Genomic DNA, 17,649 nt, shown 5'->3' with positions numbered 1-17,649 from the left:
AGAAAGGCTATCTCTATCTATCTATCTCTGCTTCTGAGGTGTGTCTTGCCTCTGACATGTGCAGGGCCCACAGCCCATGTTGGGACTGCGACAATGCCTTAGGACATGTATAAATTACAACTTGCTTCATCATCTGTCAATTTTGTCTTCTCTAAAATATCTGGAAGACTTTGAAATTCTGGTTTTGTACATCCCTTATCCAAACTGCAAGTTCCTAAGAGCCCCAGCTAAAAATGTTAACTGGATCAGGAATAACAGGGATTAGTCAAGCAGCTGGTGAAAGGTGTCAAGCAGAATGTTAAATTTGACATTCAAGCATCTAAATCAGCATAAGCCAAAATGATCTATCATTTGCCTCCTCTGCACTGGTGGACTTGCTCAGCATTTGCAGATCTTGAAGTACCAGCACTGCTAATTGGAGAGTACATACTTCCTTGTGATAAGAGTTCTGCCACAGAGTTCAGACCAGTACAGGTGGTCTCAACAGGGGTGTTCAACTTCCATTGACTAATGTCAGAAAATAAATGCCCAAGGAATTATCATCTGAGGCAGTGTCTCAGAGGGGATGCTGTAGTAGCCCTGGATCTTGGTATTGTTTTCATTGGTTCTGTGGATGGGAATATAAACTCACAGCAGACGAAATGTGTGACTGATGAAAAGGCAGGTGAAGTTGTAAATCATGCTGGGAACAGAGCTGTCATAGAGAGTGATTAATGTGGTAAACCAGAATTATTCAAAGCAAATGCATTTTAGTGCAGTCAAATACAGTATTATACCTCTCTAGACAAAAAGGAGTGTTGTATTTTGGAAGGCAGCAACTCTTAAAAAAAAAAAAAAACAAACTAAGAAAACCCCACTTTTGTGTACAAGTAAGAAATTTGAGCTCCCAGTGTGGTATCTTGGCTTGGAGGCTGAAGATGATTCAGTGTGCAAATAGGAAAGCCTGAATAGCAGTAGATATAGTATTTAAACAGTAGTCAGACTAATACTGGAATATTATGTTTGATTCCAGAGACAACATTTTTCAAAGCATGCAGAAAAACTGTAGGTAGTTCAGAAAGAGCCCCAAGCTGATTCAAGAGCTGGAGAGCATGCCCCAGACGTGGAGAGAGAACAACATCCAGTTGGAATTTGGACTCTAAATGAATTATATCTGGCCCTTGCACAAATCCTAGACATGTGATATCCTCCACTAATCTCTGAAAAGTTCCTTAATATTCTGCTCTTCTCCATGTCTGCTGAGAAGTGGCTTTCTTTTTGCAGCTGTGGAGGCAATGCCTTTCACTGGATGTGGCAAAGTTAATGTTGGTTCCTGGCTTTCTGCTAAGCAGCCCTCTCTGTGCATTGCTGTTGAAAATAAATGGGATTTTTTGAGTTCAGGCTGTGATGGCTATGAAAAGTATGGTGAAATGTGACCAGTGTTCAGTTTTTAAGGTATCTTAATGAAGAGAAGCAGCAGATATAAAAGAAGTCCTTAATCCAGTCAAGGTAGGCATAATAAGAATTAGCAGTGGCAAGCCAGGTAAGTCAAGTAAGGAATTAGGTGCAGCTTTTTAATCACTCAAAGCGATTAAATGTCAAAACAATCTGCAGAATGAAACAGTGGCTTCTCTGTTTTTTGAGATCTTCATATGAAGTATGCATATACTTGCCAAAACCAAGTTATCAGGCTCAAAACAGGATATGCCAGTAACATTTTTGGATCTGTGAAAAAGAGGAGGCCAGGCTTTCTGGCCTTGAGTTACAGAGTAATGAGTTCCCAAAACATTTTCTTTTCTGGGAAAGGACTGTTTTGAAAGTTCAGTATTCATCTTTTCATTGCCCACAATATGGTTCACAGCCTGATGCATAGTGATGTGGGATATATCAACACAGCATTGTGTTGTACACAAGCGTGGTTTACCCGAGTACTCTGAACATTTAAGGGAATAGGAACAGAATGAGCACCAGTGATCCTAGTTTAAATTTCTCAGGGATCTTGGGATGCAGTCTGCTTGAGCAGAACCCTCTGAAATCCCAGCTCTGTTTCCTGTTCTAGTTTGCTGTAGTGTCCTTGGCAGTCCCCTCTGCTGCCCTTTCTCATTCTATAAAAAGGAATGCTGCATATATAAGCTTAAAGCACTCTCAAGTGCTATAGAACTTTGAGATATTATTGTTATTCCTGAAGAGCTTTGAAAACACATTCAGCACATGGCCAAACTCTCTGAGCTCTTGGAAAGATTTGTTCTTTCCTGATTTTTCGGAACTACTGGCATACAGTTAAGCTCAAAGTGCCAGCTGTTTCCTTTCTTACAGCACACCAATTCTGCGACTGCAGCAAAGTGTGGAATTGACACAGCTTTTTAAAATAAGCCAGGAGAGTCTTGCTAGAGCAGTGCAAGGTCATTAAACTTGTTTCACAGTGGGTTAGATTAGCCTGTGCTCAGTGCCCTGCTGCACAGAGTTTGCTCACCGATAAAATAAAATTGTACTGAAAATGCACTAATTTGTGACTTCTTCAGTCATCATGTCTATGCCATGCAGATGGAAGCACAGGAATATTCTTAGATTGTGCTCAAGGTTTTGAAGGTTTCCAGTTTGCTAGGGAAAATTTGCTGATTTTTTGTTTGTTTGTTTATTTGTTTGTTTGCCCTCTACACTTTAAATATTGGAAAGACAAATAAATAGCTGAGATATATCTTTGGCTACCAACAATTTTTTTTCTGTGAAACTAACTGATCTCCCCAGAGGAGATTGCCTCACCAAGTGTAGAGCACAGCCATCCCCTTCCCTTGGCTTCTTAGAAAGCCAGTCCTAAAGGATAGAGTCCCAGCCAGCCAGCTCATCAAAGCATGAGTGTATCTGGGAGAGTAGAAGTGCTTGTGTAACTGTGATGCTCAGAAGAAATCAGCTGTTCACAAATGTATTTCATTTTGCTTTTTTTTTTTTTTTTTCCAGATGGGCTCTTAGGGTACAAGGGACAGATTTTAGGCACCAGTAGTTCTTTTTAACATGATGATATCTTGGTCCAAGCCATATCAGTGAGACAGCTTGCAGACTTGATTTTTAGAAAGCCATCACAGGATCACAGGATCTAAGATATAAGGCTGCAGTGTTTTGGGTTTTAAATCCCCCAAAGAGAAAGTAATTTGCCAGTTTATCACACAAGAAACTGTAGCACTGGCTCCTTGTGTAGTGAAAATACTGACTTTAACTCATGTCCATGGAGAATCCCCACTCTGAGATTTATTATGTGGCTGCAGGATTTACCCTAAGCATTGTGCTTTCTTGAGGATGCTGTTGCTTTGAGCAACAGCAATGGGTCTGCCACTAAGCATTTTGGAGGAAATGGAAGAAAACAATGAATGTCTCATGGCTTTGTTTGTGAATAAAGAGGAAAATATACAAATAATATTTTTTAAAATCTATCCAGCAAACAAAAGACTTTGATATGATATTGTACGTTTGCTGATTCTTTTAAATTCAGCTAAGGAATAATATAAATGAAAAATCTGTTAAAACATGCACTTAGTAAGCATCAGAACTAAAGATTCAGATGCTTTTCAGATTATTACTTTGCATAAATTATTTGTTGATATTACAATGATATTCTGGGGTACTTTTCTACCACTACAATATTTTTCTGAAAAGGATTTGGGGTGAATCTCTGCACCTTTAAAGGCATATGCAGAGGAGTATTTTAGACAGTGATCATAGTTTTGAAACCTATTTCTGTTTGCATGTGATGCTTACAGGCTCAGTTCTCCATGTTGAGAGCAGTAATCACGCTATCTGCATCTTTCCTTAGAAAACCTTGTCTTCCTACATGCACTTGTTATGTGTCAGGGTCTAAAATTTAGCCTCTGCTCAGGTGAACATTGAGGGATCCTCATGGCAGCAAAAGTCTGTTCACTCTTCTTCTTGCTGTGCTGCCTTGTTTATTCCTGTGAAGAACAAGTCCTGTTGGCACTGATTATCAGAAGAACTGTCTGATATCTCTAAAATCTCCAGCCCTTCTATCTCAGAAAAGAAAACCCCCACCAATTTGCACTTTGTGGATCTGCGTGGGGCAGTTATTCTCTGTTCTTCCAGTCTGTACTGGTGCATCCATGAGGTGCAGAGCAGCTGTCTCAGGTCTGAAGCCACTGCTTCCATTTCCAGCAGTGGTTTACCATTGAACCACTTGGGTTCTGTTGGTCAGATCTTGGGTCTGCACCTTTTGCTTGGCTCTGCCCAGGATATCCTGGCTGCCCAGTGTTTTGGGGCAAAGTGCAGTACTCAGCTTGGTTTTGCTGTAAACCAAAAGCCTTTTTCTTGAAAATGCTGCTCTTCAGAGCTATAGCACAGATGTTCTGCTGTGGGTATGTGTTGTGCTTGCCATTCTGGAACATTGAATATCACTAATGAAATAAGCTCTTTTTAAAAATTATTCATTAAAGGATATGTTGGTATGTCAAAGGTTAGTACTCTTAGTGAGAATTCACCCTAATCCATTAAAATGGATTTATATGCCTATGCTCAGCAGGTTAGAGTTTTACTAGGGTTTATGTGTCATGCTTCAGTGTCAATTGTGGGTTATTCTCATCACATTACCTTTTATCAAGAATAGGCTGTACTTTAGTGATCATATTATTCAGCCTTACGTGTGATATTCACACGTCTGTGATTTAACCCCCATTCCTGATATTTGATAACATAAAGGAGACAATATGAGTAGGATTCAACTCTTAGATTAAGGTGGGTTTAACATTCCTTAGTGGACGCTGCAGTCAGTGGAGCCTGGAGAATAAACTGGCATTCATAGAAAACTCCCCTTAAAGGTGCTGCTGGTACTGATGGTAGCAGGAGCTTGGACTCTGAGTACACAGCCAGCCATACACAGACCTGCATTTGGGTGTCCCTGCATTTTACTCTGCCAGAGCTTCTTTCCAAGGCTTTGCTTTTCTCCTCCCAGACTAACCCCCAGGTGGACTTGATGAAGCTGCTGAGCGATTTTACCTGATAAAATCTTTCTACCACCTCTAACTGAGGAATATGGGTGGACTGTTCCTGTCAGATACCGGGAAGAGAACCACCTCCAAAACCCCATTTAGATCTCTGGCTGAATCACCCCCTGTAGAGGTGTCTCCTCTGCTGTCTATGCAAGGAACATGGGGGCAGCTTTCTGAGGCTCCTCAGCACAGTGCTAACAGATAGAAAATTAATGTATGCTACAGACCTTTTGGGAATACTCCTGACCGGTCAGCCCACTCCAAGAGAAATAAGAGCATGAAATAGGTTGAAATCAAAGGCTATCCAACCAATTTGGCTTCATTCTTCTCTGAGTCACTCCTGGTGGTCATTTCCACAGCTCTCCCAAGCCCTCTGAGAGCACAGATTCATCCTTATCATGCATGGACCTCAACTAAATATCAGTTCAGTGGCATTACTTGGCTAAGAACAAAGACAATTCTGTGAATTAAAAGAACTAGGAAATCTCTGATGAAGAAAGTAAGTTCACTTCCTTCTCAGCAAGAATTCTAAGAATAAGCTTCCCCTTCATTAAAAAAAAAAAAAAAAAAAAAGTTAGAAATACTATTTGGGGTCAGATATGTTTAAAGTAATGCCAGTTTTGGAATCTCACCTTTCTGCAAAATAAAGAAGCCATTTTCCTCATCTGTCCCCAGTACAGAGAGACCTGTGAAAATAGTCTATTTTGATAGTCTAGTACAAAGAAACAGTAATACTTTTGTTAATGTGTGTTTCTTTACTGGTTCTTTGAATGCTTTTATTGTGGCCCTGTTAAATATGGAGTCCACAATGTCTGTAACCTGCATGCTGACTTGGAATCAGTTTACTGCTGAGGAGAGCTCTCTAAAGTTAATGTTATCACTGGAGAACACCTTTGCCAAGACCTGATCCTGCAGGTTGAAGAAAATGTTAAGAAAGGTAGGAAACACTTTTAAAAGGAGAGAACTGTTCTGGAAATAGAATGTATAGTGAATACTTGAAGCACAGAAAGCAGTAAATTTATTTCCCATATACTGTGTGCCTGAGGGCATTGGCAGTAATAAAAAGCACTGGATGGCTAGGATGCTCTTCGAGGCAGCATTGTTTTCATAGATTAGCAAAGTTCCTTCTTTGTTTCTGGAGAGCTTATCTACATCAACAGCTTTTCTATCCCTTTCAGAGAATTTGGAAATTGTTTTTTTACATGATCGAAATGCTCTAAGAATTGCAGAGACAGTCAAGGCATGATAAGAAAAAACACAAAAGAAAGATGGTCCTACTGAGAAAAGGGAGAGCTAATTTCAGGCAGCACAAAGAAAAGGTGAAAGTAAATAGAAAAAAGATTGGAAAGTCTTGGCAAAAAAAGAGCTTCTGCGCCAAGCAGGGAGATGTTGGGCATGCATAGAAAATAAAGCTATAGTGACTTTTATATTGTCCAGTTATGAGTAATGGAAATTGATACAATGCTTTACAGATATGTTAATAAATGTTTTTCTTTGAAAAAGTAGTGGGGACTGAAATATCAAATATTGTCAATACAGAAATTGAAATGGTGCTATCCTTGGTTCAGCCTATATGTCTGCAGTGTAGTGGAGTCCTAGCCCACAGAAGTGTAATCTTAGCCCAAGGAAAGAAGTGTTCACAAAATTCTTTCTTTCCTTCACACTTCTGCTCCAAGGCTCTCTCTCCTTGGAAAAAAGGCACACCAAAACAATAGTTTTTCTGCATGAGTACATTGTGCCTATGTCCTTCCTGGGGGTGGAAAGGGTGTTCAGGTGTAGGCACACGGATATGACTGTTTGGTCCTGTGGCTGGTAACTTTGCATTCAAAGGTGGGTTTCAGGCATAGGTGGGACCTATCTGTTTCTACATTTCAGTAGCTGAGGATTCTGGAAACTGATCTGACATTTCCTAATTTAGATGACTTCATGAAGCAGGGCCACGGCATGCTCCTGCTCTACACCCTGAAGAACCCCTCCTTCCCAGAGTACTCCTTCAGCAGTGAGAGTGGCGTCATGTGCCTGGACTTCCACAGTGACCACCCCCACCTCCTGGCAGTTGGCTTCTACGACGGCAACGTGGCCATCTACAACCTGAGGAAGGCAGGCTCCCAGCCCAGCTACAAGAGTAGTGCCATGTTAGGAAAGCACACAGAGCCAGTGTGGCAGGTAAGGGTGCTTTTCCTTTCCTGTGACTGGGATGTGAATGGCACGGAGCTTGGACACAGCAGGAAGAGTCCCATATGGGGAAAGGTGCTGTTTTATACATGCAATTGATTCGGTTGATTAAGTACTTCAAACTAATTTTGTAATATGCATAAAGGCAAAGCAACTGCATGAATCCTTGGTCCTCAGCAGATACTAAACGTGTGAGCAAAAGTTTGCTGTAAACAATTATTTCTCCTTAGTTTCACTATTATAATTGACTTCTTTTTGGAGAAGAGCTGGTGTCCTCTGCATGTACCAGCATGCAACACTCTTTGTGTTCCAAACAGAAAATCACAGGACAGCAAGTGATGAGCAGTGCATAAAAGCAAGTAAAACAAGTACATCAGCCTAAAAGAGAGGACTGTTTGGCACAGTAAGTCTGGGGGCAGCTGCCTGCAGGATTCAAGACACACTACTCTGTACTCTAGTGAATTCAGAACTGTGATGTGCAGCTAATGTTCTTAAACTACTGCCACTCTGACATCTATCCCAAAGAGCCACCAGATGGGTGAAAGGTCAGGGTAAATCCAGCTACATCCAGCTAACTAGCTGTGTCTACAACATAACCTGAGTTCAGATTGAAGCACTGGAAGGTATATGTGCTTTTGATCTTGTTCTTAGCAGAAGAAGTGTGGCAGCACATATTTCAACATGGTCTGTATGAGCCTGTTGAGGTGCAGGGGTGTGTGTTTGGTTTGCTAGCCTGGGCTAAGGGTGTTGCTGCCGTGACTGTGGCTGTCACCTGACTTAGGCTGGCTGATACAGTCACACACCAGTGTTCTTTGGACTTTGGTACATGCCTTGCATGGATCGTCCCCCAGCCATGGCTCCTTTTTATTGCATCTTCCAGTAAAATCCGGGAAGTCAAGGGAACCTGATGGGACTACAGATGAATGTGGAATATGCCAAGAGCAAGACCTCTGCTTCTATAAACAGAGAGTTTTGTGCAAATGTAACATTTCAGAGAAGACATGAATTTTATATTTACTGCCTGTCTATCCAAAGCTTTTCATCTAGTAGATATTTATAGCTCTTCTAACAGGTTAACAGAGTAGCCTGGACACACATACACGCGCGCGTGCGCACACACACACACACAGAGAGAGAGAGAGAGGGAAAATTTCTGAGCTTTTCCCACTGCTATTTAGGCTTCCAGTAATGAAGCCTGGCCAGATATGAAGTCCTGTGTAATGTTTTTCATGGTCTTGCTGCAGCATGCTATGGGAAGTCACAGCTGTTACTGCACATTAGAGGCACAAAAATCCCAGATCCCTTGTGCCCCAGATGGTATTGGAAAGGACTGCATGCTGAAGGGGTGTTATTAGCCGCCTGTTCCCTGCAGACCAGGAACAGGTACATACATACAGCAGTGGAGGCATTCTGTGTGGGTTTTTAAGGGTAGGTTTACATGTATCACTTGGCAGCACTGGGGCTGTGAACTGAAAAAAATTATTAGGCCCGCTAGGAAGATGGCTCTAAAAGGGAAATAAACTACTCCATGGATATGGTTAGATATGTAAAGAAGTTCCTACTTCTTTATTTCCACAGTGCTGAGTGCTGAGAATCATAATCGTTAGTTTTCTTTGGCAATAAGAAAATTTCTCTGAGCAACCTGGTCTAGTGGAAGGTGTCCCTGTCCATGGCAAGGAGACAGGAACAACATGGTCTTGTTCCAGCCTTCCAACCCAAACCATTCTGTGATTCTGTGATTAAAGCACCAATATTTTTACTGAACTTTAGAATTTTTAACTTGCTATGAAACTAGCAAGCAAAGGTACAGCAGTGCAAAGAGCTTGTACATCTGTTTCTTTGTTGGAAAGATATGAAGCATAAGCATTTGTCAATATCAACCAAAAGGTTTAGAAAAAGGTTTTCAGGCCTTTCAGTGTGATGAAAAGCAGCATGGACTATCTGTTAGGTTGAGACATTGGATTGCTATTCCTCATTCAGCATTAAATGATTCTAGAATGTGATGCTTTTTTTCTTATATTTAGCTCAAAGATCCCCTATTCTCCCCCACCATCACCCCACTAGTCTGAGGCTCAGTCTTTGTCTAGATACAAAAAATCCCCCTTTTTTGTAGGAAAAGTGAACAAAGTAGAAAAGCAACAATGTTATCCTGAGCAATTAGGAACCTTTGTTCTCTGGACTGCCTGGCATTTTTCTTTTGAAACAATGCAGCCCTTTCACAATGGAAACAAAATGGGAAATGGGTAAAGCAGACTGACAGCTCTTTTCTTGTGCTGTTTCATTTTCAGTGATTTAGTAATATCTCAGTACCTTTGCATCAAACAAAGCTGATGTAATGTTCCCATTATTAAGAGCAAAATAAAATAATGCAACTTTTCTACTTCTGTTACCTAAGAAAGAATTTTTCTACCTGATACCACTCCCTATTTTTTAAAGAGCAAAGCCATGGTTTCTTATAGATTTGGCAATTATCTTCCATGTATTAAGTGCTATTGCATTGTAAATAATGGAAAATTCTAGCCTGTTTTAAATTACACATTTCTAATTGCTTATTACTGGTATTATAACTGGTGAGGATCCAGATCCTCAGAGAGGAATAAGCAGAGAGAAATAAACATGTACATAGACATATGAATGGATATGCATTCAGTGCAATGTAGCTAATATCACCAAAATTCAGGTGTCACAGGACGTAGAACTAGAAAAAGTCTCCCAGGTCAGTGAATTCAGGCCTCTATCTTTGAATGTAAACACCAGCTTAAAAGGAGTCACCTTCTGAAAACTATGTCAAACCTGTCATGTTCTGCTGGGAAAAAAACTATGTGGCATTAACCTAAACCCCATTTTAATCAAAGTAATATTAAATTAGTCAGCAAAGTCCTCGCACTCCTGTTATTTCTGAGGTGGCCTACAAAGCAAGTCCCTGAGCAATGTATGTTTTTGAGCCAATGGCTCAGTCTCAGGGCTTGGCTCTGGAGGTTAATGAGGTTGGCCAATGTGGTAGTACTGGACTACACTTTGGCAGCCACAGGAGCTGTGTTCTCTGGGAGGAAGTGACACCTTGCTGGGAAGGGGCTCTCAGCATAGAGCATCTCCTTTTTCTAGCTTTAAATTTTTTCTTTCTCCTTTCTTTTGAAAAGATGATGATTATGGTTTATTTACAGCTGAGAAGAGCTCTTTCTCTTACCTTTCTACACTGAGATATACCAAATATTTTAGGTTTGAACTATTTGGAAGCTGGAGTAGTTCAGAATCAGGAATTGATAATTGAAACTATATCAGGTTTTGTTTCTGTTTTTCAATCTCCTTACTAAAACACATCTTATTTGACAGATTTGTTTTCACTGTGTGCTTCTATTTTATTTTCACATCAAGCCAAAAGAATGCTATTTCTGCTGAGGCTAGTGCAGAGACAGTACTGCTGCAGAGGGTTGGAAATATTTTTTTATTTTACTTGCTCACCATCGGAGTTCCTGACAAAATTCCCACTGCAGAGTGTTGACCCTAGGATCTGCAAATGGAACGTTTCTTTTGGTTGTGCTTCAAGCAACTCTCAGCTGTCACAGGCATGCCCGTGGTTTGGAATTGCTATGGAGACCTCACTGGTTGGAAACGCAACTTCTTTCAGTGTTCATTTACTGAAGCTGATCTGACCTCTCTGAAGAGCTGGTACCATGGAGCTTCAGATGGCATCCTGAGAGAATTACTTTTTGCCCTATATTCGTGCATGGGAAGAGAAATGGCTGGCCACTGCAGGCTAATTTTTCACCGAATGCCAGTCAGATTAAATGTGTGGTGCTCATGTTTTGGACAGAGAAGTCAAGACAGGATGGTAATAGCCTGCAAACTGCCAAAGGAAACTAAAAGGAGTGTCAGCTTGCAGAATAGTTTTCCAGCAGAACTTGTGGAAGTCCCATCTCAAGTGTCAACCTGACAAAACACACCTGAAATTGCTCACTGGAGTTTGTCCCATAATAGTGTGATCCCTTCTATTTGTCTATTTTCTGTGTTCCAATCTAAGTTCTTAAATAAATCTACACTGAACTCTTGCAGTTTGTGAAGCCACCCCAGAGTCACTGAAGGCTCGTTATGCTGATAGAAGTAAATGAAAATCCCTTTAAAGTAAGCACAGCCTGCTGTTCTTTACCCCATTCTGTGCTTCTGCACACAGCTCTACAAAGAAAGGTCTTTATGAGAAGCTGATCATAGTTGCTGCTTAGGAGAAAAAAAAGGATTTTGTTCATAATCCACTGTCACACCAGCACATTGTTTCATTTCTGATGATGAGCATTCTCCTAAATCTGTCATCTGCAGTCAGACAAACAGATTTTGCTGCTTGCATTCCCTCTGAGATGTTATTGCTTCACATAATACTTTGTTCCTTTGGCTTCAGGCACACAAATTGTTTAATGCAAAGGAAATACAAGAAAAATATAAGACAGAAGGTTGTTATCAAGGTCAGAATAAAGATCAGCTGTTTCAGAACAGCCTCAATACTCCTTCTGTTGCCTTCACTAAGAAGCACAAAATAGGTGTTTGCTGAGGGTAGCTCAGTGAAAAGAAAGATCTCATTCACTCTGTGATGATACTGCGAGGGGATAACTCTAGAGGAGAAACAAAAATCTAGAGAAGAAAGGAAAGCAGCAGAGATCTGAAGCCAAGGAATCTGAACCCAAGAAAAGGGAAAGAATGTAGCCTGAAAGCGAAATAGAGCAGAAACCTAATTGTGAAGAGTATTTAACACCAAACCTCTTTAGTAATGCAAGACAACTGTGTTTCTTATATTGGGCCAGTTCAATGTTTGCACAGAGGACCTTCAGCTCCAGCTTTCTACTACAATTTTTGTGCTACCAGCCATGCCTTGCATACCTGGCCCAGTGCAAACAGGGAAAAAAGTTGAATTAACTTCTGACATCTGTCCTAGTTTAGGGCAAATTAGGAAGGAAAACTCCAAATGGGGATTTCCCCAGGGAAATGCCCCTCCCCACCAACTGGTCCGGGAAAAGGAAAAAAAAATTCTTTGGAGAGAAGTGGAAAAAGCTGTTTATTTAACAGAAATTGAATAATATTAAATAATAAAACCTCTTGCAGTTCGATGGGATGGCAAATCTAGGAAGAAAAGTCCTTTTCATGTGGTGTAGCTCGGCTCGCTCAGGTTCTTATCAGTCCCTCCGGCGCTGGAAAGTGCCGAGGCCCAGGCCCCGGTGGGCCACAGGCCTGAGCTCCCGGGGTTTGGCTGGGTGTTCAGTCCAGAGCAGGCTTGCACAGATCCAAGAAAACTGGAAAAAAACAAAGGTCCAGGGAACTCCTCTGCCTCAGCTAGCTAGAACTAACTAAAAGTCAGAGAGAAGCTCTGTCCCGCTGTCTGTCCGTGCTGCCGACACCACAGTCCAGGAGCGGGATGTGGGGGAGTGATGTTTTTCCTTAACACAAACTGCGCGCTTCTTCTTCCCCCTCTCTTGCTCTCAAAGCCAGTCTTAAAGGTGCAGAACTTAATATATAACATAAACCAGACGATTGGGGATACCAGTGTCATAAAGTCACCCCAGGACACATCCCAGAAGGAAAAGAGACCAGAGAGGTCACTTCACTCATTCTGCACTTGCACAGAAGTAGGAGGCCATGGGAGAAACATCCATGGACCAGTGAGCATGCATTTGGGGTTCAGAGATATCAGTCTGTCAGAGGCTTCCTTGTAGGAGCAGTCCTTAGCTGCAGTCTTGCTCCCTACACTAAATTCTGTGTCCAGTAAAAGGCTGTTGCAGCAGCAGTTGTCCTGTTTGCTGGGTACCTGACACTGGGTTCATCACTGCAGCACCATGAGGCATTTAGTGACTGACAAGCATCAGTTGTCTCCCTGTCCTGTCCTGGAGGGACCTGGTGAGGAAGGGCTGTGCTTGGGAAGAATTGCTGTATGCCTGCAGTAGAAATCAGAGTCCAGATCAGCAGCTTTCAGGTTGTCCTCAGTTGCTGTGGGAGCTCACTACAGGCACAGCCCTGATGGAGGAAATCCTGTCTCACACAGAGTTAACTTCTACCACTTCTTGGAAAGGCTGTGCTGAGACACAAAAATTCATCTGGAAGCTTTGGGCTCATTTATGCATGGTAGAAATGGTGGAAATTGCAAGATAATCCTGTGGATAAAGTCTTTTGCAGCATGCTTGTACCTTGTCCAAAACTGTTGGACAGTTTTTAAGCCACTATAGGTTAGGAAAGGTAAGCATCCAAATGCTTATTCCTAAATGTCTTTGACAATAATGAACAAAATCCCTGATAGTTTAACTTTGGCATTTTACTTTTTGACATGATATCTAACTGTGTCTTCTGGAGATTCAGAAATTATTCATGGTTATTTTTAAATTGTGCCTTGGGCATGGATTCTTTTGGGTTAGAAATTGTCTAGCAAAGTGTCCATTGTAGATCATGTAATGTTTATCTAAAAATGAGCACTTTTTGCTTTGATGCTGCATTTCCCTCTGTACTTCATTCAGATGCTGAATTTATTTTCTACCTTCTGCTCTCACTGATCCTTGCTAAATAGATTCTTCTCTCATGCTCTCATTACCCTCTTCCTTTTACTTAATATCCAAACTCTCCTTATGTAGGTTTTCAGGTTGATTATTTCTTTTCTGGTGTCTGCAAGCAACATATAAGAAACTTCCTTTGCCTATTAGTTGCACTGGGGCTAATTTGTGGAGAAAATTTCACTTATAAAATTTAAAAGTCCCTTCAAGCCTTGGGATGTTGGAAGATGTTAGCCTGAGGTTTAAAATATCAGAGAAGTTGTAATGCATTTGTTTGGTTGCTTGGATCCTTGAATTCTGTTCTGCTGCTTTATAGCACGTATATAAACACACTGATGGGTCTTAATGGCTCTTATACAGCCTGTGAAACAACAGAATGCTGCTCTGAAGAGGATGAAATAAAAGTATAAGAATGTTAATGGCAGAGTTAGAGGCAAGTTAGGCAGGGATGGTGCAGTCAAGGTCACATTGATACATAGTGAGATACAGGGAGCTGGGGCAGGCCATGCCTCCCACCCTTCTCCCACCCCAAGAGCCACAGTTAGCTGCCACAGCTTGACGTGGTGTCCAGGGCTCTCAGCATCCAGCAGGCCCCAGGAGAGTCTCCCCTGTCCCTGCTGCAAGTGATCCACTTGATCCTGGGGTGATGGGAACCTTCTGTCAGGCTTATTGCAGACACTGTCTCTGATGAAGTAACATCAGGCAGCTTGGGGGTTTGGATGTGAACCTGACTGCCCTGTGTACCTGCTTTTCCTGCACACAGAGTTGTACACTTCATATTTTGTCTATTGTAAATTGTGAATCTTGTATCATGAGCACAGTCAGAATTGAAACCAAGAACTGTGAATTGCAACTGGTGAAATACCCCTGAGCTTTGTTGGCATGCATTGCTCAGCTGCATGCTGTGTCTGACATGGGAACACAGCCACTGACGGGACAGACAGGTGACAGTCTAATGTCTGGTTCCTCCCTGCTTGTCTGTTAACATGTCAGCCTAATAAATCCATTGGGCAGTGCTGTGAGGGGAACAAGCACACAGATTCCCGGTGAAATGCTGTACAAAGCAGAGCATCCAAATCCCAGCAGGAAGAAAACAAACTGAAAGTAGGGCCAGCCTTATCTAGTGCTATTTATAACTGAGCTCTGCTTCTTCAGATAAATCTGAGTCTCTGAAGCACGAGTGATGCACAAGCCTTAGGCTGGGCCTTTGCCTTGCCTCGGTGGCACTCCTATGTCCATGCTCTCTCCTTACTGCTGAGTCCCTCCCACTACCACCACATGTGCTCTTTAGTAGGAAAGGTTTTGCTACCATTTTCTGTACCCCAAATTTGTGGATGGTCTGATGCAATGGGCCTAATTCCTTGCTCCTCTTGGCTGACCTTGCACCCTTGAGTTCACTTGTGCTGAAGAGATGGAGCCTGGTCCTCTGAATCCCAGGAGGATCCCATCAAGGTGGAGGGCACTTAATCTAGGTATAGGATAGCAGTGTTTTTCTAAAGTGGAGTTTTTGTGGGACTAAATATAATGTGGGAGTTTATCTTAGAGTGTCTCCTCATTGCTGTTGAGTTCACCTAGTTGTTTTCCCTCAGCTATCAGGAAGTTTTCAAGGACTTTGGAGAAGAATACCCTGGGAATGCTTGTAGTAAAACTTAAAAGTAGCCATATGCTGCTAGAAGGAGAAAAATAATTTGCAGAATTGTTAGATGGGGAGTTCCTGGTATTGCCTGTATCCAGAACAGCTGTATTCCACCAGATAGGCACAGTATTTGGTGGTACCCATAAATAAAGTCGTCATCCAGTCTCATGCCCATGACACGGGTGCCTGACAGCCTGGAGCTGCGGACTGCTCCTGGAGCATCCAGGCAGTGCTGGGCTCTGTCTTCTATTCCAGAGGGTTTTGAGATGCTTTTCATTATCATAGGTATTCTAAAAGAATTCTTCCTCCTGCATCTTTGCTTGGTGACATATGTTCCTGCCAAGTTAGCTGCCTTGGTTCCTGCTTGATTTCTTTGTAGATGAAGCATCTGACTTTGTTTTAGTACCTATTTACTGTTACCAAGCCTGTCAGCCACCCTGACTCTCCTAACTGTCATGTTCATCATCACAAACATACAGTGGGTAAAGTAAGGAGTCATCTGAGTAAATCCCTGCCTCTGCTACAGATAGGATGGTAGGGAGTCCTTTAGATCATTTAGGAGCTGCTCATTAAAGATGTAAGAGAAATGCAGGAAGCCCAAACTGAATGACAGACATTGCAATCTTTGAACACTTTGATATTCATCAGTTGTCTAAACCATTTTCTCTCTAAGGCAAACACTACAGCCAAATATTTAAATATTACTGACTCACCTTAGAAGGAGTTACTCCTTATAGACCTTACCTCCTCAATGGCTTCTGTCCTAGGGGCAAGTTTACTTCCTAAGCAAAGTGAACTGATCTATTCTGCCTTGTTGCATATTTAATGTTAAAATCTCAACAAATTTTTCTACAAAAGACTGAACAGTACTGAGAACCCTCCTTTGCTTAGCAGCTCCCTTATCTGCAGATTCCTGTCATAGCTGAAACATTTGCATTTAAAAGAAAACCCAGATTTTAAGATAGGAACATTTTTCAATGGATTTATTTTTAAGTAACAAGTAATTTTCATTTATCTCTCCCCATCAGCTTTTACTCACACTCAAAAGACTTGTTTGCTATACAAAGCAGTCTCATCTATTCCAGTGAACAAAGCAGTCACAGTGTGATTGAACATGAAGCACAGTAAACATGTGAGAGGTGAGACTGAATTTAAAATAAAACTGAACTTTCCTTTCTGGAACTGGGAAACTGTGAACCACGGAAATGAGAAGTGGCAGAGGCCTTGAGAGTGTCCTCTTCTTCCCATCATGCCTTCACAGATGTTGTGTTATCTTTCTTGCAGTGTTTTCTTCAAAGTGAGACTGGATAGTTTAGCTGTCTTCACCAGTACTAACAGACTGGAGTCATTGCCTTCTGTGTCTTACATGGTACACACTTCTTAATACATGTGAAAATACTTCTGTGCCACTCCAGCAGTATCACTTTGCTGATTCCCTCAACAGCCACTGATACTTTTCTGCACTACTGTCACTGAGCCAGAAATTCCCTAATTTCCACACATTTAATGCTTTCTTCTTCCTGTCTGTGTCCCTCTGCCCTTGTCTTTATCACATTTCACCTTATTATTTTCATATTATATCTCTGGTTTTTCAAGATAACTTTGAATCCTTATCCTAATGAAATTCAATGTCTTTCAACTGCATCATCTGCAAATGTTCTGTAGATTTTGCAATTCAGTATGCAACTTACTAATGAAAATATTGTATAGAACTGAACCTGATGCCTTGGAGAGGCTACCTAGAACAGAGGCTAGACAAAATTAAAAGAATAGAGCTAAATAAATAAAGTTAAAAGAGACAAGGATAGTCCCTAGTGGGAACCATCTAGAGATGTCCTCCCATCCGGTCAAGAAATCGCTGTCTAAACTCTTGGGAATTCATTTTCAAGCACTACTTATTTTTCTTCTGAGGACATCACAGGGAATATGCCAAAAGCCTTATGAAATTAAAGGTAACAAATCTACTCTTTCTTTTAGACTTGTTACCCTGAAAGGGAAGAAAATAAATTCTCTTTGATAAGGTCTATTTTGAAGGAGACCATATTCACTGATTCTCATTTTATCCTGTACATATATACAGATGACTTAATACTTTGTTCCAGCTCTCAAAGTTCAGCATTAGGCTGACTCATCCACTGTCCTTTAACCTATCCTTCAAGACAGGTTTGTTTTGTGTTTCCTGGGGACATTTTTGCCCTGTTCTTGTCCCCCAGGACCTTTCCACTCTTCTAGTTTTCATAGCTAATTGCTATGAAATTAAGAGATTGCTTCAGCTGCTCCCTTAAGTGCTCTTATAGATGGAATTTCATCAGGCCTTACAGAGTCAGATATATCTGCCTGTGCT

General features: G+C 41.4%; 1 protein-coding gene across 1 annotated transcript in view; it reads left to right on the top strand.

The window, feature by feature from the left end:
- The window catches only part of DNAI1 (dynein axonemal intermediate chain 1), a 143,185-nt gene that overhangs the window by 60,464 nt on the left and 65,072 nt on the right, over positions 1-17,649 (top strand). Inside the window, exon 13 of the mRNA XM_088054323.1 lies at positions 6,889-7,136. Coding sequence (XP_087910449.1) covers positions 6,889-7,136 — 248 coding nt within the window. The remainder of the gene's footprint in view (positions 1-6,888; positions 7,137-17,649) is intronic.

This window comes from Pseudopodoces humilis, chromosome 4 (assembly GCF_049639895.1).
Source record: "Pseudopodoces humilis isolate 2021_Gansu_Grassland_sample_001 chromosome 4, ASM4963989v1, whole genome shotgun sequence".
Classification (NCBI taxonomy): domain Eukaryota; kingdom Metazoa; phylum Chordata; class Aves; order Passeriformes; family Paridae; genus Pseudopodoces; species Pseudopodoces humilis.
The sequence above is the reverse complement of the archived record's forward strand: the minus strand, read 5'-3'. Positions and strand labels throughout refer to the sequence as shown.